Raw genomic sequence first — 24,347 nt, forward strand, 5'->3', positions numbered from 1 at the left:
GGGCGGGTCAGGAGAGGTCTGCCACGCCATGTGGTCACCTCCGGGGCAGAAGGAATCGAACTCATGCGGAAGCGGCTTCAGATTCTCAGTGCTGTGCTTTAACCCGCTGCGCCACCAGGGAGGGCCTCTACTTAATTTTTGAGGGGGTGTTTTTGTATGGTGTTCACATATTTTCTCCCATTCAGCAAGGCTTCTTTTTGTTTTAGTAATAACTCCTTTTGCTATACAGAAACTTTTTAGAGTGATATAGCCCCAATTGTTTATATTTTCTCATTTGTCTCCTTGCTGTTGGAGATATAGCAAAAAGAACAAAAACAAGTATTTGTGAGGATGTGGGGTGGGGGAAGTAATGCTCTTATACTGTCGGTGGGAATGTAGACTGTTCTGGGCCATTTTGAAATCAGTTCGAGGGAGGGTCTCAAAAGATTAAAAGTGGATCTTTTATATGTAATTCCATTTCATAGGAATTCCAGCAGGTCTCTACCCAAAAAATACAAAAAAATAAGTAAATAAATAAACCACTTCAAAAGAAAATATATACTTCATTCCATAGGAGTATTTACAATAGCCAATCTATGAAAACTACTTAGGTACCCAAAACTATATGAATGGATCAAAAAGATGCGATATATGTATATTGGAATATTACCCAGCATTTAAGAAAGATAAACTCTCACTGTGGCAAAATGGATGGAGCTGGAAGGGATTATACTAAGCTAAATAAGCCAGAAGGAGAAAGACAAATACCAGATGGTATCACTTATATGTGCAATATAAAGAAAAAAATAAGACAAGGATCAGAAAAAGCCAAACTAATTACTAGCAATCTGAAGGTAGAAAGGAAGCTACCAGAGAGGGCGGGGCAAGAACACAGTGGGAAGGAAACACAACAGACTGTTGTGTAGTACTATAGCTGTTCCGGGGTATGGGAACCCCTAAAGCACAAGCAACAATGTTATCTCAGCTACCTATCTACTTACATACATCTACCTACCTACCTACTTGCACACATCTGCCTATCTACCTACCTACATACACACATATCTTGAGACATATACTTCTCAGATAATTCTAATAGAAAAATGAAGGCAATATGAGGGAGCTAAGTGGCAACAAAAATTTAATGTCAAAATTCTGGTTGTGTGATTCTACTATACTCTTGTAAAATATTATCATTAGGTGGAATGTCTCATTTCTTCCAACTGCATGTGAATCCAGCAAAAAAAAAAATATTAATTTAAAAAAGTAATTTTATTTGTCAGCAAGTTTTAAAGATGAATTCCAAAAAATGAGAAAGAGACTCATGAAATTTTACCTTTTTATTTCCCCTATAAGGCTTGCGAGGAGCAATAGCATTTGCCCTGGCCATTCGGAACACGGAATCTCAGCCCAAACAAATGATGTTTACCACCACGCTTCTCCTTGTGTTCTTCACAGTCTGGGTATTTGGAGGAGGGACCACGCCCATGCTGACCTGGCTGCAGATCAGGTGAGTGGTGCCGCTTAACATAAGAAATCATTATAGACACAATTTGTGCTGTTGCATTTTTGATGTTGCTGACCGGGTCGAGTGCACAATAGTAAGTCTGTGCATAAGCTCTTCTTGGGGTAAAGTGGACTCTCATTCATGAGGTAAAACAATGTGACTTGTTACAAATAAAATGAATTTTCCTAGAATTCTAGAACTTTCAGGGTGATGTCTATTTACTGTCTGTTCCTAGAAATGAGCTTATGTATGAATTCTTTCATTTAATAATACCCATTCAGTACTATAGAGTTTACAGAGTGGTTAAATCAAATCATGTCCTCAAGAGGCCCACAATTCAATAGAATTTATACAAAAAAAAAAAACTATAATACTAATGAGAATATGAATTTGTTTAGTTTTCAATCCCTCACAGCACTTAGGGTATGATTGGGGACACAGAAAATACTATAACACACTTGATTGGCCAGTTGTTTTTTCAGCCAGATGATGGTATATACACAAGAGACAATTTCTCAAAGGAAATGTGAGTCAAGCCTTCAGTCAAGGTCCCCACATAACCAGTGTTTGAAGATGATTGCTATAAATCTAAAATAGATGATTAGATGATTTGACAAAAATGAATAGTCTGTGCCAATAATGAAAATGTGTAAATCTATTACAAAGTGTTGTTGTCTTTGTTTATTTGACATGTATCACACTTTTATATGCCCCAGTATTCAAAAATGCTCTAGGTAAATCACATTTTATTTCTCAATGCTATACACCTTAATGATCATGCAAACCTGTCCTCGTCCCCTCCCATCCTCTGTAAGAAAAATCCATACCCACCACAACTGACCAGAAAAGATCCAGCTGACTGGAAAAGAACTTCCAAGATTATTTCAGACAAGGACTTTGTTGCTCCAGCACAACCTAGTACCTGCACAGAGAGGATAGAATAAATAATTGCTACCTGAAAATTGAGTGAATATAACCAGAAGTGTAAATTGTTTTGTTAAGCATTTACTGATAATTTTCTATCCACTTGATAAAGAGAAAACAGAAGCAGGACTCACACCTTTTATGCAAGAAGAATGTCTAAACTAGGTCAAGTGACTGCTTTAAACTAAAATCAGGGGGAGAAAGGCCTCCTGGGGTAATGTAAATATTGCTTAACACATAAGGGGCTTTGACCAAAGTTGAATGAAGAGAGTTTTGAAATGATTCTTGAATTGTTTTTCTAGGCATATAAATATGTCCTGCAATTTCTTGCACAGTGGTGGTTACCAATAGGCTCCCATGGATGAGTACACATTGCACTAAACTACAGCATTAGGTCCCCTGTGAACTATCAGTAAGATAGTAGAGTGTTCAGGTTGATGGAAAATAAAATTCAATAGGTAGATCCATGCAGGAAGAAAAACTGGGCTTGGAAAGTCAAAGTTGCAATATACCAGTCCACAAAGGAAAAAGAATTGAATACCCTCTCAGGTAAATTGAATAACAGAACCTAAATTAGTCACATGAGCATTTTCTTAGAGTAATTCAACTCACTTTCTACCATTACTTTTCTTTCCCCTACAGAGGCTGACCCCAAATCAAAACCTAGTTTATCCTAAAATGTTTACTTAACTCTCGAACAGTGCTTTCCAAAGGCAATCCTTGGCTTCAAATAAATGTCATAGTTAGGCAGTATCCTGATTTTTGAATCACCAGAGAGAAAAGTGTATAATAGTGGAGCTTCAGACAGATTGAAGCAACTATCCAGTTTATTGGACAGGGCCTAAAAAGGGAAGGTAGTTATGTCAACCCTAGCATCCAGGGGGGAGAGGCCTGAAGGTCAGTTGAGGACAGTGTTATTTGGCCTGCTGGGAGGCACAGCATGGGGTTGTCCCTTATGGGAGTTGACACCAAATGGCACAAAAAAATTCAGCGACAGCCTTGGCCAGCAGGCAGAAAAGAAGAGTGGTAAGGGCAGGAAGGTGTGGTATAGTATTTAGGGAAAGGAGCTGACAGCCTCCATGGTGGTATGAAGGCTTAAAGCGTAACACTATGAAGCTATCCGCAGCCACTGCAGCAGGAGTTCAATCTCTAACTCAACATGCTGCAGCAGACCTCTCCTAACCCACCTGCTGCTACCCTCAGCAGTATATTTCAGTAGGTCTTCCTGTTTTGTTTCCCAGTCTATCTATGATGAATCCTCTCACTGTCCCTGCACCTCTAGCTTGTACCCCAATTCTTGTATGCATAAATAAATAAATCTTAAAAAAAAAAAAAAAGGAGCTGGTAGAAAGCCAGTCTGGCACACAACGTAGAAATGTCAGCTGGGAAGTAGCATGTTGATCTGAAATCTAGGCAGACAGACCACCCATGTAGAAATCAGAGTGGGGAAGCTGAAGTGCATAGGTATGTGAGTACCCAGGAGGTCACCCCAAACAGGCAGAAGATAGGACAACAGAGCCACATTAAAACCAATGGTTCTCAAACATGAGCATTGGGATTACCTGGAGGGGTTGTTAAGCCCCCAGTTTCTGATCTGGTGTGTCTGGGTCAGGGTCTAAGAGTGTGCATTTTTATCACATTCCAGACAATGCTGATGCTGCTGGTTCCAGCATCATACTTGGAAACCAACTGTTGGTTTAGACTTCCTAACCCCAAGATGAAAAGGAGCTCATAGTAAATAGTGCCAGATTTGCCCACAGACACACCTAACCTGCATCTTGAGTTCCTTAGCACATACAGTGGTGGGAGGCAGGGACTAACTAGAGGAGAAGGAGCATTATTAGTGAAAGGGAAATAGAGAATTCTAGAATAATATAAAAGAACAGGGTCATAAGTTAGTGTATGTACAACTGCGTATACAAACATGGCATAAATTTGGTTATAACAATATCATCATATGTTCCACTTCTCTGTCATGGCTTATAATGTCATCAAAAAAATCCTCAATCTCATGTATCATTTGTAAATGATAGTTGTCCATGATTTAGACTATATTTAGTTAGACTTCGCTTGTTTGCAGAGCCAAGTCTCATTAACCAGCTTACATGTCAGATTCTTTCAATAAAATAACAGAATATAAGTAAATTAGAGCTTTAATAAAATGTCACGAATGGGGAAATCAAGAGACAGAAATGCAAATGTCCTGTGAATTCAAACATCCTCACTTGACATATTATTTATGTACATACTCTACATTACCTTCTTGATTTTTTTCAATTCCACATTTTTCTTTTAAGCTATTAGGCATGTATTTGAGATTTTTTTAGCCCTATAAAACTGCCATGAAAATACAACGGTCACAATAGAAATAAAATGTTTTATATAAGATTTGATATATTAATATGAAGTTGTACTTTTATGGAGTCACTGAGAAAGCAATGATCTTATGCTTAGAGAAACTCAGACTGATCTTTACATATGAAACAAATTCTTCATTTTTTTTTTAAAGATTTATTTATTTATTCATATAGAACTGGGGTACAGGCCAGAGATGCGGAAGGTGAGAGGATTCACCAGAGACAGAGCGGGGAGCAGAACAAGCAGATCAATGAAGTACACTGCTGAAGGGAGCAGCGGGCTGGTCAGGAGAGGTCTGCCACGCCATGTGGTCACCTCCGGGGCAGGCGGGAATGGAACTCATGTGGAAGTGGTTTAAGATTCTTAGTGCTGTGCTTTAACCCGCTGCGCCACCAGGGAGGGCCCAAATTCTTCATTTTTAAGACTTGTCCTAAACATTCACATTTCTTGTCCTAAACTGAGTCATTTTCTTTAAAAATAATAAAATATTTTAAGGCAGCATTTGAAATAAATCACCGATCTTTGATTCGCAAATTTCTAGAGAAAAAGAAAAGATGCCGTCAGTATTATTTTGGAGATTTTCACATAAAAGGAGGCAGAATACTTTCTTGATTAGAATCTGGACCTCTGCCTGCAGTGGAATACATTTTACATTTTACTCAACCTCTCAATCTCCAAGGACCAACTCTGCCGTTAATCAGCAAACAAGATTATTTACCAAATGAGCACTTATATTTACAAATAAACCTCAAAAACTAACAGGGCAGAACATTCTGGCAGTGGTAATTCATTTTGGGTATAATCTATCTTTAGTTTGAGATAGGCCATCTCACATGAAACTATCAAAGCACGTGAGGATAGAGATGATACCACCGGGCAAATCATTCCTAAGCTCCCCTAGTAGGAACACTAAACCATCTCTTCAAAATATCTGGGCACTAGAGCAGAAAGCCTTGCAACCAGAGCCGTACAGAGTTTGTATTCCAGATGGCACTGGACAGTGGTCTCCCCATGACTCCTTCAGTTTCCATAGTTTGACTTCTAACATCTCGAACAATAAGAGGCAGCTTTATTACACTATGCCAGATATTAAATAATGAAATATAAGCACATAACCTCTTTGTGAGTCAGCTGGATATTAGCAGAAGCTACCTCCTAAGCCAGGCAAAACCAGCCTGGCAAAGTGATTCAGGGCCGCATCACATTCTGCAAAGCCGGCCACCACCCCTGACAGCCTGAGCCCTGAACCTGCAGGCCCAATCAGTGCTTTCTTTTGTCACCCTAAATAAGTAAGCTTATCCCTGACCCTGCAATCTACTTGGTTAACAAATTCTCTGAGGAGAAAGAGGTGTGCTTTTATAACCAAGACAGACCTGAAGGAAACAAACATGGGAAATTTTCATCCATCCTCAGTGACTGAGTTGACCTGCCCATGCAGCAAAGAGAAATTTTCTTATGCAAGTTTTCTCTTTGGCCCAGCACAGTTAAAGGTAAACAAGTCAATCCTGTTCCAAAGTAGCTAAGGTGGGATGACAGAGGTGTTTGTCTTCCTTAGTTATAAGATTTATGGCCCTCACAAATCCCTTTCCTAGCCCCATTTGGGATGCTATGTTAGCTTGCTGTTTGCCTCTGCCACAAATAAAATAAAAATTGTACATGTCTGTATAGCTGGCCTGTATCAATTGCAGAGTAAATAACTTTTTGAGAGTATGATGCATTCACTATCATTATTTAATTAAGCATTTAAATTCTACTTTGGGTTTCTAACCCATCTTCTTTTTATGCTTCTGAGGGTATTTTCTTTATCAAAGCATCTTTAACTACACAATTTTTAATAACCACTATCATAACAATGCACAGGAAGGTAAAGAGAGAACTGTCCTTAGTAGTATTTTTAAATCTTAAATGATAGCAGAATTAAATACTTCTGTTTACATACAGACCTTCTTTATTACTGAGGTGAGAAAACATTAATTTAATATAAAATGGAAGTATAGTATAATTAATTTCCCTCAATATATCATTGTTGTGTTTAGTCTCCTTCCTAGCATTCACAGTCTCATACATATTTAATAATTTGTTTCATTTGGTATATTAATGAAGCAAATCAGCACACACATTTTGGGGAGTCCCAACTCCTGTCTCCTTCTCTTATTAGCTGTATGATCTTAAACAATAAATTTCATTCCCTGTGCCTTAATTTTCTTATTTGAAAATTGGAATAGCAGTAATATCTACCTCTCTGGATTGTTATGAAGATTAAGTACTATATCTACAAAGAATTTAGGATGCACGATGAGTATGCAGCAAATGTTGCTGAAACAATTCCCAAATGACCACCTAAGAACCTGTTCTTATCTAAACACCTTTTTATTGTCTATGGGATATACATGCACACACATACTCATATATAAATTGCTAGTATTTAATTATGTTTGCAAAAGCATGGCTTACATATGAAATAGAAAGAAATAGTCTGCAGAACTTAGTTCATTTCATGTAGTAACTCGATTCATCAATTCTATGAGCAGTTTCTTATTCTAGATTCAGAATCATAAGCTTCTTAAAGAAAAATGCTGGCAAAAGTTTGCTATTTATCCAGCAGCTTAGAAAGATTCCTTCTAAAGCTTGCTTCTTTTTCTTGAACATAATAATCTTTGCTTGGGATACTTCCACATATTTAATTTGTATCATTTCATTACTTTTTATCAGTTTCATTATTTTGCATTGACACTGTACCTGTTTATATATTTTATATCATTTTTTTCAGCATATAGGTCTGAGAAATACCTTTTGTCATGAAATACTGAAAACTAATTTTCTCATTTGAATATAGATTCATACTTTATATTCCTCCTAGCCCCCATTTAAAATTGTTCTGCCTTCCTTAGTACTTCTAAAATTGTTTCATAAATCCAAATAATTATTGTTCAAATCAATCTAGTTTGACATATTCCATTAGAGATATTGGAACCTTAATTTGACCTTCAAATAGCCTAGGTTTTTATGAGTATTATGAATTACCACATCCTTAATTTTAGCAGATCCTAACCACCTGGAGGCTTGAACATGCTTTCTTTCTATGCACAGAATATTCTGAATTTCAAAAGTACAGTTTCACTTCAAAACTGTCCACTTTAGTATATGAGGTACATTCTTATTTATCTTCTCCAACATGTTCTTGAGTATATCAATAGCAATAACCATTTTTAAGCTTATTAGTGAATCTTCTGATTTATTTAAGAGAAATTATTAAGCTGTTAACATAAAATATGACCCAAAATAGTTACCTTACTTTAAATAATAGATGTGCCTTTACTTCAGGTAATAGATTAAGTCTGAGGGAAAAAACTGATTTTAATTAACTGCAATAGATAGAAGTTGTTATTCAAACAGCTTTGGGAGAGATTCAGTTCTGGTAAGACAGAGTGAGCATATATCACCCCCTCCCATAACTCTTCCACTGAATGCAACTCCAAGCTCTGGACAGAATGCATGCAGCAAGTCTCTGAGGATGAAGATGCTTAAAAGTAAATGGTGCAGACAGATTGGGGAAGGAAACATGAATTCAGGATACTATGATGAATTTCCCTTGTTTTCCCACTGGAATCTCTTGATTGGAACTCCAAAGCATTTCAAAGACTATAACTATAAAAAAAAAAAAAGGAGACAGAAAGATCTGCAAATGAAATCTTTGGTCTGGGGGCTCAGAAAAGGAGGCAGGCAAAGGAAGAAGATAAGAAACCACATGAGTAAGATCAGGAACAATCCTCTGATTTTGCTCTTTGTTTCACCTTCTCGTCCCAGTGAATGAGAGAATCCTAAGATAGCACTGGTGGTAATGTCAGCAACACTGGGCAGATGCCTAAAGTTCCGACAGAGATACTGAGGTCCTGAGGTCTTGAAGGAGAAATCCTATTGTACCTTTTTTTGTGGAAACAAATGCAAATATTATTTTTTTTTTTAACCTTTGGAAATATGTATCCTGTTAGGGAAGCTAACGACCCAGATTTGGAAAGCCAGAAAATGTGAAGGATATTTTGGAATGGAAGGAGCTTAAGAAAATGATCCAATAAAGTTGTAAATAATAAGCTTTTGGACATACCCCCCAGTTGTGCATGCTGTGAATGACCCCAAACAATACTCCAAAGACAAACAATAGGGGAGCGCACCAGAATGGACTCTCTATGGCACAAATGAAAGACAGATCTGAATAGCACGGTAATGGCTTTGAAACTGAGCTGACAGAGGAACCATAGGCAATGGAACATAAGAACTTGACTTGAGGCCTAATATGACTGATTTCTGATAAAAGAAAATATGAAATTTCTCCTTAAAAAAGATGCTATGTCGTTCAACGTATCAGGCTTGGTGTCACTTAATGTAATCATATTCAAAATGCCAGGAGAAATCCAAAATCACTCAGCCTATAAAAAAAAACAAAAACAAAACAAACAAACAAAAAACCAGAAGAATGTTACTATTTCATATGGGAAAAGACAATACTCAACAGCTTCAATCCGAAGATAGTACAAATGTTGAAATAACACACAAGACGTTAAAACGGCCATTATAACCATGCTCTAAGAACAAAGAGCAATCATAATGGTAAGAAACAGAAAAATAGGGGGAAAATCAGTAGAGAAATAAAAGATCCAAAAAATAAATAAATAAATAAATGGAAACTTTAGAACTGAAAATGTAACAACCAAAAAAGTAATAGCCAAAAAAAAAAAAAAAAAAAGCATAGCATAACAAAATAAGGGATTACTGGTGAAAGTCTGTGGATTTGAAAGTAGACTATGAGAAATTCCAATCAGTACAACAGCAAGAGTGAACTCTTTCACCATCAAACTTGCTCTAAAAATCTAAAAGGGTTCCTTCAGAAAGACTATAAATTATATTAGATAGGAATTTTGAACTACAGGAATAGAGAAGAGCAGCAGAAACTGTAAATATCTGTATAATACAACTGACTATTTTTCCTCATAAAATCTTTATTCTATATATGGTCATTGGGGAAAAAAATTAGGCATGTTTCTTGAGGCTTTGATAAAGGGAGAGAGTAAAGTGATCTGCAAAGTAATAAGTTTCCTATATTCCACTTGAAGTGGTAAAATATTAGTTCAAAGTAGGCCATGAAAAGTTAAGTATTTATATTGCAACTTCTAGATCAGCCAGTAAAAAGTCCAAACAATAAAATGTAGTAAAAAATCCAATAAATGACATGAAATATGAAACAAATTCAAATAACCCAGAAGAAGACAGAGCAGAAAATGATAGAAAGCCCAGAAGAAACAAGCAAAAAAGAAGGAATAAGATAGTAGTTGCTCTAAATCTAAACATATTAATAATTACCTTATATTTAAGTGGTATAAGAGCAAAAATTAAAAGAATTAAATTATCAAAGTGAAAAAAGAAATCTCAATTATATGTTAATATACTGTATACAAGAAAGTAAGTATAATAATATAGATAGGCTAATAAAAGGATAAAAAGCTTAATCATGTAAACAACAATCAAATTGAAGCTGAAGTGGCCAAATTTATTAGACAAAATGGCCTTCAGAGGAAGAACATTTCCCAGGAATGATACAATACTACATAATGGTGGAGTCAAGTTATCAAGAAAACATGACTACATAAAAAATGTTTACCTCTAACAAAAGAGCCTTAAAACACAGGAAGCAAAAACTGACAAATCCGAAAAGAGAAATAAACTTATAGCTGACAACTGCAGTACCTCCTACATGTAATCAGTATCACAAATTGACAGCAAAAACAAGAGTATGAAAGAACTGAATGTTTCCACTAACCAACTGAGTTTAATTGACATTTATAGAACACTCTGCCCTAGAGCAGCATAATGCACATTCTATTCAAGTGCACACAGAGAGAGTGAAATAGGCACATTCCAGGTCATCAAACAAAACTTACAGACTTAAGAGAATTCAGATGATGCAATGTTTGTTCTCTGTCATGGCAAATATAAACTAGAAATACATAACAAAAATTAAATGGAAAATCCTAAGATGTTTGAAATGTAACACAATTCTAAAAAAAAAAGAAAAGAAACAAAACATAGTTCAAAGATAAAATATCAAGGGAATTTGAAAATATCTTGTAGCTAAGGAAAAATGAAAACAATCAAAATTTGTTCAGAAAGGAACTCATAGCACTAAATGCTCATATTAGAAGACAAGGAAGTTCTCAGATCAGCAACCTCGTCTTCCAGGACTAGAAGATTGAAAGAGTAAACTAAACCCAAAGCAAGCAAAAGGAAGGATAATAAAAGATTTGAGCATAAATCAATTATAATAGAGAAACAATAACCAAAAATTGTTTCTTTTGCTATCCATAAAACTGATGAATGTCTAGCCTGACAAACAAAAAGTCCAAATCACCAATATGAAAGTGAAGTATTATGACAGACCTTAGGATATTAATGGGACAGTAAGAGAATCCCATGAACAACCTACCCACATAATTCAACAAAATAGATGAACTGTATCAACTGGCAATTTTTGACAAACTGCCAAATTCATTCAAGAGAAAGAGATGAACTCAGTTTTCACATTATCTACTGAGGAAACAGAATTCATAGTTTAAAACATTTCAAAAGAAAAGAAAACAAACAAAACTATAGACTCAGATGATTTCACTGGTAAATGTTTCCTTGAAAGAAGATACATAAGGGCCTTCAGGTGGCACAAGGTGTTAAATACAGCACTGTGTATCTATCCACAGCCACCACAGCACAAGTTCATTCCTAACCAGGGAGCTACCTACATGTCACAGCAGACATTTCCTGCCTCATCTGCTACTCCCTTCAGCAGTGTATTTCAGTAGATCTGCCTATTCTGCTCCCCACTTTTTCTCCAGTGAATCCTCTCTTTTCCCCATTCCACATCTCTGGCCTGTAGCGCAGTTCTTGTATGCATAAATAAATAAATCTTTGGGGAAAAAATACATCAATTATAACCAATTTCTTCTAAAAGATACAACCATTTTCCAAATTATTTTATTTTATATATATTTTACATAATCCTTCATTTTTTTTTTTTTTACAAAGCATAATTTCTCCTTTTAGGTATAATTCCTGAAAAACTCCCATCACCAATTCACCAGTACACCATCACCACAGTCCCTTGTATAAGACCAAATTCCCTCCCCTGTTTTAATCCCTTTCCCTTTTCCTCCCCCTACAGTGTCTCTAATTCATAGTTGTATGTTTATTGTTTTTTATTTGTTATTATTAAAAGGAAACCATGTTTTTCCTTTTCCTTCTGACTTATTTCACTATGTATAATTCCTTTTAGCTCTATCCAAATTCCTGGGAATGGCATGATTTTTATATTTTTGGATTACTGAATAGTATTCCTTTGTGTATATATTCCACAGCTTCTTGATCCAGTCATCGATTTTTGGGCATTTGGGTGGATTGTTTCCATATCTTACTATTGGGAACAGTGCTGAAATAGACATAGAGGTTTAGGTAGCCTTTTGAATTACTGTTTTATTGTCCTTTGGGTAGATTCCTAGGAATAGAATTCCTGGTAGTTCCATTTTTAGTAGTTTGAGGAATCTCCATACCGCTTTGCATAATGGTTGCACCAGTTTGCATTCCCACTAGCAGTGTAAGAGAGTTCCTCTTTCTCCACATCCTCACCAACATTTGTTATTTCCTTTTTTTTTTTTTTTTTGTAATATGTGCCATTCTCACTGGTGTTAGATGTATGTCGTGGCTTTGATTTGCATTTTCCTGATTATAATTGATGTTGAACATTTTTTCATATGTCTCTTGCCCATTTGCATTTCTTCTTTGGAAAGGTCTTTTTAGCTCTTCTGCCTATTTTTTGACTAGATTGTTTCAAGAGAGCAAAATAACACAAATCCCAAAGCCAGACAGCATTACAGGAAAGTAAAATCATAGACCAATGTCTCTCATGAAATCAAGAATCCTCAACAAAATATTAGCAAATCAAATGCATGAATACATAAAATGACTAAACACTGCAAGTACGGGGGATTGATGGCAAAATTTCAAAACTAGGCTGATGTTCAAATATTAAATAATGAAATCTATCGTATAACATGTTAAAGAACAACATAATTGTATCAGTTGGTGCAGAAGAAGTACTTGACAGAAAAAACTTTTCCTGCAGGCTTAAAAACATAAGCTTTTAGCAAGCTAGAAATAGAATTAAATGTCCTTAAACTGGTAATGGACATATATAAAAATCCAAAACTAACACATATTTAATGGTGAAGTTTCTTCTTAATATCTGGAATAGGATGAGGATATTCACTATTACAATTTTGTTCTATGCTGTAATAGTAATCCTAACTATAGTAGTAGGAAATAAAAATAACTAAGATTTGTAGATAATGAAAAGGAAGAAAGATAATTGCCCAGCTTGCAGATATCGTCATTGATGTATACAAAGAATTTACAAAAGTAAAAGAAGCTTTTAGAAACAATAAGAGTTTAGTTAGGATTGAGGATACAAGATTTAGCATTAAAAATCCAGTGCACTTCCAGATCCTAATATTGAACAGCTGGACACAGATGTTAATTTTAAAATACTTCTTAAAATAAATTCAAATATTTTGATTGTTTAGGGATAAATCTAAAAATATATATTGTTAAGATATCAATTCCCGGCCCTCCCTGGTGGCACAGCGGGTTAAAGCACTGCACTAAGAAGCATGAATTCGATTCCCGCCTGCCCCGGAGGTGACCACATGGCATGGCAGACCTCTCCTGACCCGCCCGCTGCTCCCCTCAGCAGTGTAATTCGTCGATCTGCCTGCTCTGCTCCCCACTCTGCCTCTGGTGAAGCCTCTCACCACCCCTGAGTCTCTGGCTTATACCCCAGTTCTGTATGCACAAATAAATAAATCTTTTAAAAAAAAAAGAAGATATCAATTCCCTATTTCTTGATTCATAGATTAATGTGTTTTGAATGAAAACCCCAAGTGAATATCTTGTGAATTCAGAAAAACGGACTGAAATTTACATAGAAAGGCAAAGGAACTAGGAGAGCTAAACCATTTTTCAAAAAGAATTAAGTTACAGTACGTACACTGCTTGATTTTTAAGACTTACCTTAAAGTTGCCATCTCAAAGAAATGTGGTACTAAACAGTAGACAGTTCAGAAATAGACTTGCACAAAGATGGCCATTGATTTTAACAACGGTGCAAAGGCAATTCGATAGCAAAGGGATAGTATTTTCAACACATGATGTTGGAATCATTGGATACATGTGGTAGGCAGAAACCTAAAACGACTTCCAAAAAACACTTCCTGCTTGGGCAGCGGGTTAAAGCACAGCACTGAGAAGCTAAAGCCTCTTCCGCATGAGTTCGATTCCCACCTGCCCCGGAGGAGAACACATGGCGTGGCAGACCTATCCTGACCCGCCCGCTGCTCCCCTCGGCAGTGTACTTCGTCGATCTGCCTGTTCTGCTCCCCGCTCTGTCTCTGGTGAAGCCTCTCGCCGCCCCTGAGCCTCTGGCCTATACCCCAGTTCTGTATGCACAAATAAATGAATTAATAAAAAAAAAAAATTCCTGCCACTTCTCCCCGCTGCTGTACATTCCTTGCAAAGTCCTAAAAACTAGAAATGTGATGGATTTTACTCTTGTGCTTAAGTTACATGGCAGTTCATAGAAGGGGAAATCAGACATTCAAAACACAAGAAGCACGGGGTGCTCTGGAGCTTCTTAAAGATAGAAGTGGCCCCAGGGCAAAGAATACAGGCAGCTTAGAGATCATGAGAGTGTGCCCCTGGTTGGCAGACTGGGCCAGCACAGAGGTGGAGCAACAAGGCTACAATTATGAAGAACTGAAGCTGGCAAACCACAATTAAGTTGGAAGTGGATTTTCCCCCAGAACTCCAGATAAGAACCCAGCTCAGCCTATAATGTTGATTTCAGCCTTTAGCAGAATTCCTGGTCAAACCACACCAGATCACTGGCCTACAGAACTAGAAGGCATTGTTTTAAGCCTCTAGGTCCTGGTAATTTTTTTACATAATAATGAAATCCTACTACAATAGCTGTAGGCCAAACATTGAACCTTGGCCTATCAGACTTTTTTATAAAAGTAAACTCAAAATGGATTTTGCATGCTAAAGTGAAATATAAAACTTTGAGAAGGAGACATAACAGAAAATCATGTTGAGCTTGAAATACACAAAGATTCTTAGGTATTAAACTAAGAGCATCATCCATAAAAAAAAAAAAAAGAGAGAGAGAGAGAGAGAAATTGGACTTTGTTAAATATATTTTGCTTTGCCAGAAACACTGTTAGGAGAATGAAAATACAAGCTATAGACAAAAATACATTGCTGGTGGGAATGTAAAATGATATGCAAATCTGTAAATCATTTCAGCAGTTTCTTCAAAAATTAAACATATATACTCTGACTCAGCACAGCCTACCCTAGATATTCAGCATAGAGAGTGAAACAGGAATCCTGTAGCTTCTGCCTCTGAAGAGTAAATGGGTAAAGATTACATGAGCAAATCCATGTACTGAGAACTCATTAAATAATTCAATTTTACTCATTTTATGCATATCTTTTATTAGAAATATCAGATGAATTTTAATAGCATTTCAGCATATGTTCAGATAATCATATACTTTTCCTTTAATTTATTGATATAATGAATCATATTAACAGATGTCTTGAGGTGGAATTATCCTTACGTTCTCAGAATGATTACTTTTCCCTAAAATTTTATATCTATAATAACTTGAGATGAGTCTGTATTTGTTTCTTTTAGGTGAAGAGGAGTGTCTTTCTTAGATTTAGATATTATTACTAAGGCCATGCTATATTCATGACATGAAATAAAGCCTTTTCTGTCTCTTTGTATCTGAAATAGTATAACATAGAAATGATCTCCTTTAAAGCCTAATTAGAAGTCAGTTATGAAGCTGTCTAGTCCCTAGAGCCATTTTAATGATAAATATTTATTTAATCACTTTTCTAGTGTCTCATGTGTGGGAATGTGTGTGTCCAACTATGAGGTTGTCATTTTATAGCTCAAAAATAATCAAATATTGGTAACTTCATATGGTTCAACCTAAGAGTAAAGTGAGTATTCCATATGCTATCAACTTAATTTTACCTTTACTACTAACTTTTGCTATCTTTATTAAAAAAAGTCTGAAGTTAGGTTGAGGTTCAGTGTTTAGCCTATGGCTATTGTAGTAGGTTTCCACTGTTGTGCAAAAAATTTATCAGGACTTAGAGGCTTAAAACAATGCCTTCAAGTTCTGCAGGCCAGTGGTCTGGCATGGTTTGACCAGAAATTCTGCTAAAGGCTGAAATCAACATTATAGACATATCCACATATATTAAAAACAAGAGTATTTTGTTCATTCCTATAGTCTTCATTGAATGTAAGAACAGATTTCATATATATTCTACAGACCGAATCATATATTTTCAAAGTGTAAACGCATTCTCTTAGATAACCAAAATAGCATCACCGTGCTTACAAAAAATAAAAACAATAGCTCTATCAGTACCTATTCAGATTTTGCCAGCTATTGTAAAAAAAGTATTTTCTAGATGTTTTTGAATTCAGGATCCAATCAAGGTTATGAACTGCATCTGGTAAAAATACATTTTAGTCTCTTTAGTTCTTTTTTTTTTTTTCCCTCTCTCTGATTTTGATGTTCAGAAGTAATCAGATCAGTTATTTTGGACACTATGCCACATTCTGGACTTATTTCTTCAGAGCATCAGCTTATATATTCTTCTTACTGCTATATTTCCATAAAACTGAAAATTAGGTCAAAGCTTGAGATTCAGGTTGAACATTTTTGGCAAGAATATTCATTGGCAACATTGCAGGTCTGCTAATGTGTGTTTCAGCTCAGCAGGTACGCGAGGTTACCTCATTATGGTGATGCTGTTTGATCAGATACTTGCAGTTACAATCTTTCATAGTGAAAGTATAATTTTACCTCTGTAGTTAATTTTTAATCTTCAGGGTGATGCATAAGCACTGTCCAATGTACAAATATACTGTTTTCAACAAATATTATCCAGTGTTAGTAGCATCCATTGTGGATCCTTGCCTGAGTCATTAATTGTATTTGACATGATTCATTTTTTATTTCTCTCTCATAGATTTTTTTGACAGAGTATGTCAAATGAATACATTTTGAATGTTTTAATTTCTAATTTATCAAATTTTGAGTGTATAATCTATAATCTACTTTTAAATATAAGATTTTCTTGTGATCAAGTAATGACTGATTTAGGTATATCTTTCACAAACAGGAAAAAATGTTTATTTGCTATTTTTAAGAAAAAAAGCTCTATACATATGTATTAAATTGAGTTTCTTGATTATGTTCCTCTAATTCCCTATATGCTTCTCTGTATTTTTACTAGATGTTAGATTCTTAAAGAGATACATTAAGTTTTTCATGATAGTTATTTTAAGTAATATTTTGCATTCTAATTTTATATATTCTGATATGAATATTTATGTTTTCTTTTTGTGTGTGCATGTGTGTGTGTGAGAGAGAGATATAATAGAGAATCTTCAAATTTGCTTTTGCATTTGTCTGATATATCTTTCTCATTCTAGAAATAAAACTTGAAATAGTCATAGTCTTCTTATATTTTCATGTTCCCTTTCTATACTCTAGTCCTGGTAATGTAGATTGGAAACCGTATGGAAAAGTCATTTTTATAAGCACTAGGCAGTGGGGACTCCCCATTTCATTTTGGTAATAAGTGAGGTAGTTAGTATTGGTTGGAATAGATTTCAATGTTTTCATCGACATCATTTAATTCCCTGAGGTCATTACCATCTTTTCAAAATAAAAGTCTTATTTTTTAATCTATCATAATCTTTTACCTGTTAGTATGCATTTTAAACCTTAATGAAATAGTTTAAGAAAAATTACTCTGTAAAATCCAAGAATTGTAATAAAACTACCATTTTGCTTCCACCCTAAAGATCAATTACATAATCCAAATATGGGATTTTAACTGAAGGTTTTAAAAGTAAGTACTGGATACTATCCCTTTGAAAAAATTGCTTGAGATAGAGAATTGCTCATTAGAGGTCAAATATGCTTTAATGCAAATGCCGTTGTCCTCAGTACAAGAGGACTGCTTGGAAGAATATTAGCTCTTCCTCTCTTCTTTCTTTCTCTCCCTCCACTTTCCCCTCTTCCTTTCCTCCTCGCAGCCTGTCTTTATAATGGGAAGTGTGACCACCCAGGGCTCTGGCAAGGCGCAGAACTGCCTGCTGGTAGCCTTTGTCCCTGAAGGGTGCCCTGGTAAGATCATCTAAATAATTCCACCACTTATTGATTTTAATTTACTGTCACCGTGGATCTGTTTGTTTTTGTACTGCAGTTACTACAGTAGAATACCAAGGAAGGGAGAAAATATCTATGTTCAAAAGAGTAATCGTAATTCTATTTTTCATTAACCAATTCCTGGTATTTAAACTGGTATTGATTTTTTATGAATACAACCTAATACATACGTATTATATACAATCAGAAAGCTTTAAAAGTTATTCAGAAAAAATTCGCCCAAAGTCCCTTTACACAGAGATAATTATTCTAAACATGTTAGTACATTTTCCTATACATTTTTCACAGTCAATATTTTTACAAAATTCAGGCACTCTGTTATTTTTTTCTTAAAAATATAAGCATTCTACTTCCTAACTTATTAGCTATCTCTCAAAAATAGTCTTCCAAGGGCTAGATAACAAAATTATTATATGAATCATGAATATATAAAAATATTAACTTAAAAGAGCATGATATTACACTAGACTCAATTTAAAACTATTATCAATTATCCCATGATTGTTTCATACATGTATGTGCATATAAAAGTTTGTGTACCTCATTATTTTATTAGAATAAATTACTAAAAGTGGGATTAGAGAGTCCAAGTGCAGCATATTTTTTAAAGCTCAAAATATATTTTAATGAATTGCTTTCTAGTAATATTGAATTCATTTAAATGCCAGCAATGATTTTATTCTTTCTCTGGTGACCTTTCAACCAGGGTCTTATTATTATTTCATGGTTTGAGGATGCCTAGTACTTTTCTAAACCTTTGTGCTGATTCCAGAAGTTCATTTCTTCTAGTCTTCCGACAAATAGTCCTTTTCTTCATTCTATAAAACATCTTGATAAGCTTTGTGCTAGCTTCTTTGTCGTTGCTAGTTGAAATATGGGGAAGTCTTTCCAGATACAAAAATTTGCTAATGACAGGTCTGATGGTTGCCCCTCAACTCCTCAGTGCCCATCTGGTAGTTTATCACATTCTAGTCTTGAAGTCAGAACCAGCAAGTCATTTTGCAGCATTTAGAACCCAAAGCTTAGGATCATAGGATCATGTGTATATCAGCCTTGAATCTATGTCTTCCGTGTATTGAACCTTCTCTTGTCCTCACTGTTTAGTTTTTCTGCCCTCTGTACAAAGAGCACACTCCACTCCCGTGGCTACCACACTATCCGAGACATAGACCTCTCCCCACCCCAGGGTGCAGTGATAATTGTCAGTGCCTACCTCTGTCCCAAGCCCTTCCTTCTTTCACTAACATTCACGCTCCAAATCCTTACTGAGTGTCCGTTCTATGGCAGCTGTCAAGGAAAGCACAAGTAGACAAGACAAAAGCCCTGTCTTTGTGTAACTAATACAGAACCTGCAAATCCTACCTTCCATCTCTGCCCTGACTTTTGCTACAAACCTTCTGGTTGTTTGATTCATGTACAAATTTTTAAAAATTGGACAGATAGTGAGGCTAGGAACAAAGTATGTTTCTGATGTCTCGCAGATAGGCAAGGAACCTGGTTGCTGTTCTCAAAATAACTTCATCAGACAATGATTATTGAAAACCCCCGTGAAAATATAACAGTGGCTTGTCTGTTACTTGGGGTTTTCCGTAGTAGTGGACTTGTTTGCCATTTCTGAGTCTTCAAAAGCATTTTAGCAGGAAGTTCTCAGGGGGCACCGTTAGGGCCTGCTAACTGGAAACCATTTTAAATGGAAGTCACACAGAGCGTTTCAAACTATGACTTGCTGTGTTTTCTTTTTTCAAGGTAAAACTTTGAGTCAATGATTTTCAGAGAATTTTTCTGTTGGCATCAAAAAAGATAGAAAACCATAGTGTTTTGTAAAGTTATTCATGTATATTGACAGTATGGTTTTGATATTTTATATATATATATATATATATATTTTAATATGTCTTCCTCCAATCTTTAACACAGACATTTGGCCAGGAAGTTTTCTCATTCACTGAGCCAAATCGCCAACCTGTGTTACTCAGTAGGACATGAAGGTGAAATGGAAATCTGGCTTGTGTTTACATCTTACAATTAACTTCCCATTGGGCTGTTCAATGTGTTCCACAACTTTTAGTGCATGCTGTAAACATAAATAACAACACTGTAATTCTGACTTTCACCAAGTATCCTTGCAGTAAGTGGGGCTTGGGGGGCATACAGAGGTCGTGTCACATGGGTGACTGCATCAAATGGAAGCAGGGAGGCAGACAGCTGCTAATGGCAGAAGTCAGTGCCTGTAGCTCAGCGAGTCTCTTGGTCATAAACATTGTCCCAAATATGCATATATATGCTCATGCACATACACGCACACCACTGACTCATTCACACACTCTTATATCTCAGTCATATTGAAACACAGTTGACCCTTAAATCTCATGTGGGCTTGGAGTACCTACACCCTCAGTTAAACATCCCATTATGACTTAGTCATTCAGTTGACCTCCGTGTTTGTGTGTTCAACATCCACAGATTTTACAAACAAACATACCCAGTTGGCTGAATCCATGCAGAACCCAGAAGGTAGAAAAAAATGTTTTGCCAGTAGACCTACCCAGCTCAAACCTCTGTTGTTGAGAGGTCATCTATATTTTCATTCCCCTCAAACATACCACACTGTCTTTTCAGCAGAGGTGTCTGTCTCTTCTGTTAATGGGCAAGGTGAGGGGCACCCCCAAGAGCCTTAAACCAGCACACTATAAATGGGCTCTGCCATCTGTAGCATAAAGACAAAACATACTATAGTGCTTAAGACCTTCAATAGAAAGTAAGTTTAAGGCCCTCCCTGGTGGCTCAACGGGTTAGGACCCAGCACTGCAAGCTGACCACAGCACTTCAGTGCAAGTTCGATCCCTGGCCCAGGAGGTGATCTGCATGGCACTGCAGACCTCTCCTGACCCTCCCACTGCTTCCCTCATCAGTGTGCTTCATCAATCTGCCTGTCTTGCTCCCCTCTCTGTCTCTGGTGAATACTACACTGCCCTTGCACCTCTGACTTGTACCACAATTCTGTATGCATAAATAAATAAATATTTAAGAAAAAATTTCTTAATAGAAAGTTCAATGCAATTAGTGTTCACTAGAGAGAAGAGAGATGATATAGTTTAAAGTAATTTGCGAATGAAGCACCCAAAGTTACCCATTCCCTCATTGGTGCCAATATCCTTGGGCCTCCCTTGTGGCACAGTGGTTAAAATCTCAGTGCTTCAAGCTCTCACCAGGAACTCTGGCATGAGTTCAATCCCCGGGCAGAAAGCTAACTCACTTGGCATAGCAGACCTCTCCTGTCTCTCCACCAGGAGACTTCCCCTCAGCAGTACATTGTAGTAGATCCGCCTGTTCTGCTCCCCACTCTGTCTCTGATGAATCCTCTCACCCCCTACACCTCTGGCCTATACCCCAGTTCTTATATGCATAAATAAATAAAAATAAATATTTTGAAAAAAAGAAAAACAAGGTTGGCCCAAAACAGGGCCACTGTGCTCAGGAAGCTTCCCACAGGTCTAAGGTACATCCTCATGGGAAATCATAGGAAAGGACAGAAGGGACCAGGCAAGTCTAGGAAGAAAAGAGAGAAATCAAAATACAAGTCAAAATTCAGCCTTCCCATAGGTTTCTCACCCATGTTTCTGTTTCTCTCATGCATCTCTTACCCAAGTGCCTAGTAGGCAAGAAGAGCTAGTTCATCTGTCTCTGTTCCATGTGTCTTCTCTAGTCTTCTTTCCCCATTTCTCTCTGCTTCTTTCTCTTTTTCTTCAGCTCCTCATCTCTGCTCAGCTCTACCCTTCCTTCAGTGGAACAGGAAACCTATGGACCTCACACAGCTATACTACCAGGACAGTCTTCTGCCTCCTTGCCTCCATGAGTGCTCATTCTTCTTGCTTCATACTAGGAGACTTCATTCCGTGTAAGAACCTCCCTTGTATCCGCAGCATCCTACTTTCTGACTAGAATATATTCTTTCCTGTTCCATGCTCTGGTGAATACTACACTGCCCTTGCACCTCTGACTTGTACCACAATACCCTTTACTTTGCCTCACACCCCAGAGAAGGTCTGAATCTTTCCTCATTGTCTTCCAGTTCTTACACTACACCAGGCACACAGTAGGTCTCTATGGCCTCTGGGGAGTAAAGTTCCCCTTCCCATTCACAGTCCCACTCCAGTAGACATGCTCATCCATACCCTCTCAGCTCCCCTCAGGCCCCTGCCACCTCTTCAGTAGTCTTCTGCTGCACAGCTTATCCAGTTCAACACTAAGAGAATAAAAACAATCACAAGACAACTTCCACAATTTCACCTCTATATCTCCTGACCTCTGCCTCAGTGCCCTCACACACCGCTTCCATGGTTTTGCCACAGCCAACTAACACCACTGCCTCAGCAACCCATTCTTATGCTTGTGTATTAATCACATCCTCTGTCGGTCATTAGAAAATGCCCCAAAGGTATGGGGGTGGGGGGAGAGGATTCACCACAGACAGAGTGGGGAGCACAACAGGTGACTCTGCTGAAATACACTGCTTGAGGGAAGACAGGGGAGGTCTGCTGCACCATGTGGATTAGCTCCCTGACCAGGGATCAGGGATCGAAGTCAGGCTGTAATGAAGATAGTGATGAAACTTAACCCCTAGATCACCAGGGAGGCCCCATAAAGCAAATAACTTTTGCCTCACAGTGTCTACAAATCCTTTCCTAGGTCTCTCTGGAATCTGTTCTGATCAGGTAGTGGCCCCCATCATTCCACCAAAACTGTCCTTGAGTCCCTGCCCTTGTTGCACAAACAAATGGCCACAGCTCACACTTGTCTTTATTGGACTTTGAACAACATTGACCTCAAATGATCCTCCTTCTTACTTGAAACACTTTCTTTACTTGGACTCTAGGGTAAACTCCCCCTAATTTTCCTATTACCTCTCTGGCCACTATTTGGCAAGAATATAAGTTAGTTTTTGTTTCAGGGTCAGTGGCACTAATATCTCACTGGTTCACAGTAAACGAATCACATTTCTTGCTCCAGCTACCAGACTAAGGGTCAGTATGGCTCTGTATGGGATGACTGGGTTTTACTCATTTGCAACTCAGCTCAGTTTGACCTGGCTGCAGCTTGGCTGGGCTCTGCCTTTTGTATTCTTGTCCAAGACCTAGTGTAAGCAACAGGCATATCTGCAACAAGGCATCCTCAAGCAAAGGACAGGAGCAAAGCGGCTGGAACTCCCAGAGTCTCTCAAAGCTTCTGTATGGACATGACATGTATCACGTCTGCTCACATCCCAGTGTCCAGACTGATCAGTGAGCTGCATTTCCGTTGAGAAAGCAGTAGCACAGATAAGTCTTGTCCTTCATCTTAAGCCCAAGAGATAGGGTTTCAGTGAGACAATCCAAAAGCTTGACACATGTCCCAAGAGGACTGAGAGACTCAGTGCAGCCTGACTCATTGAGAAATCGAATGCAGCAGAAACTGGCTGAAGCAGAAGCAATGCAGTGTGATCCCCAGTTTGGGAAGGTGAGAAGTTTGTTTCCTATTGATTAATGTGCCTGATGCAGTAGAGAAAACCTGTGTGCAGTTGTCTTAGACCCTCCCCGAGAATGTCACAAGGGAGGAAGGAGGCCACAGCAAAGAAAGTTAGAGCTGTACAGTCAGGTGTTCAGGATCCTAGGAGGGGATAGCTGGGGTCACAGGCTATAGCCCCAGAATGAGTGGGCCTCTGAAGAGTCCTCACAAATGCCTACATGAGAAAGTTTGCAACATCTAATCCTTCAGAGCCAATGAGAAATATTACCATCATCATCCCAGGCAGATGAAACCTGTCTCATGCACTTACCTCCTGCCTCCCTAACCTTAGGGTATGGTGGGGAAGAGCAGGAGAACCAAGAGAAAGAGAGATCCTTGCAGGAGGCCCAAGTTGGTGGTGGCAATTCATTTTGAGGGAAATTCAGATTTTAGTGTGTGACTGATCTTAGCCACTACTCAACTAAGATTCTCTACAATTAAAATTGACCAGAGGACCCCTTAAAAAAAAAAAAAAGAAGAAAGAAAAAAAAAAGAAAAAGCTGAATGTGATAAAGTCTACAGATTCCCTGTGCATCAAATAGGGACCCCTTAGCCTTAGAGCTAGAGTTTAGCAGCTTTGTTACCTCAGTGTGCTGCCTGCAGGCAGCCCCCAGGCCACAGGCAGTGCACAGAGGCCTGTTTCCTGTGGAGCTCACAGAGAAGTCTTCGAAGCAGGG

At 37.4% G+C, this 24,347-nt stretch overlaps 1 protein-coding gene across 1 annotated transcript in view; it reads left to right on the forward strand.

Moving 5' to 3' along the window:
- The window catches only part of SLC9A9 (solute carrier family 9, subfamily A (NHE9, cation proton antiporter 9), member 9), a 525,806-nt gene that overhangs the window by 332,801 nt on the left and 168,658 nt on the right, over positions 1-24,347 (forward strand). Inside the window, exon 11 of the mRNA XM_012724853.1 lies at positions 1,336-1,489. Within this exon, the coding sequence (XP_012580307.1) occupies positions 1,336-1,489 (154 nt within the window). The remainder of the gene's footprint in view (positions 1-1,335; positions 1,490-24,347) is intronic.

The sequence above is a fragment of the Condylura cristata genome, unplaced genomic scaffold (genome assembly GCF_000260355.1).
Source record: "Condylura cristata isolate star-nosed mole 26May11 unplaced genomic scaffold, ConCri1.0 scaffold00014, whole genome shotgun sequence".
In the NCBI taxonomy this organism is placed as follows: Eukaryota; Metazoa; Chordata; class Mammalia; order Eulipotyphla; family Talpidae; genus Condylura; species Condylura cristata.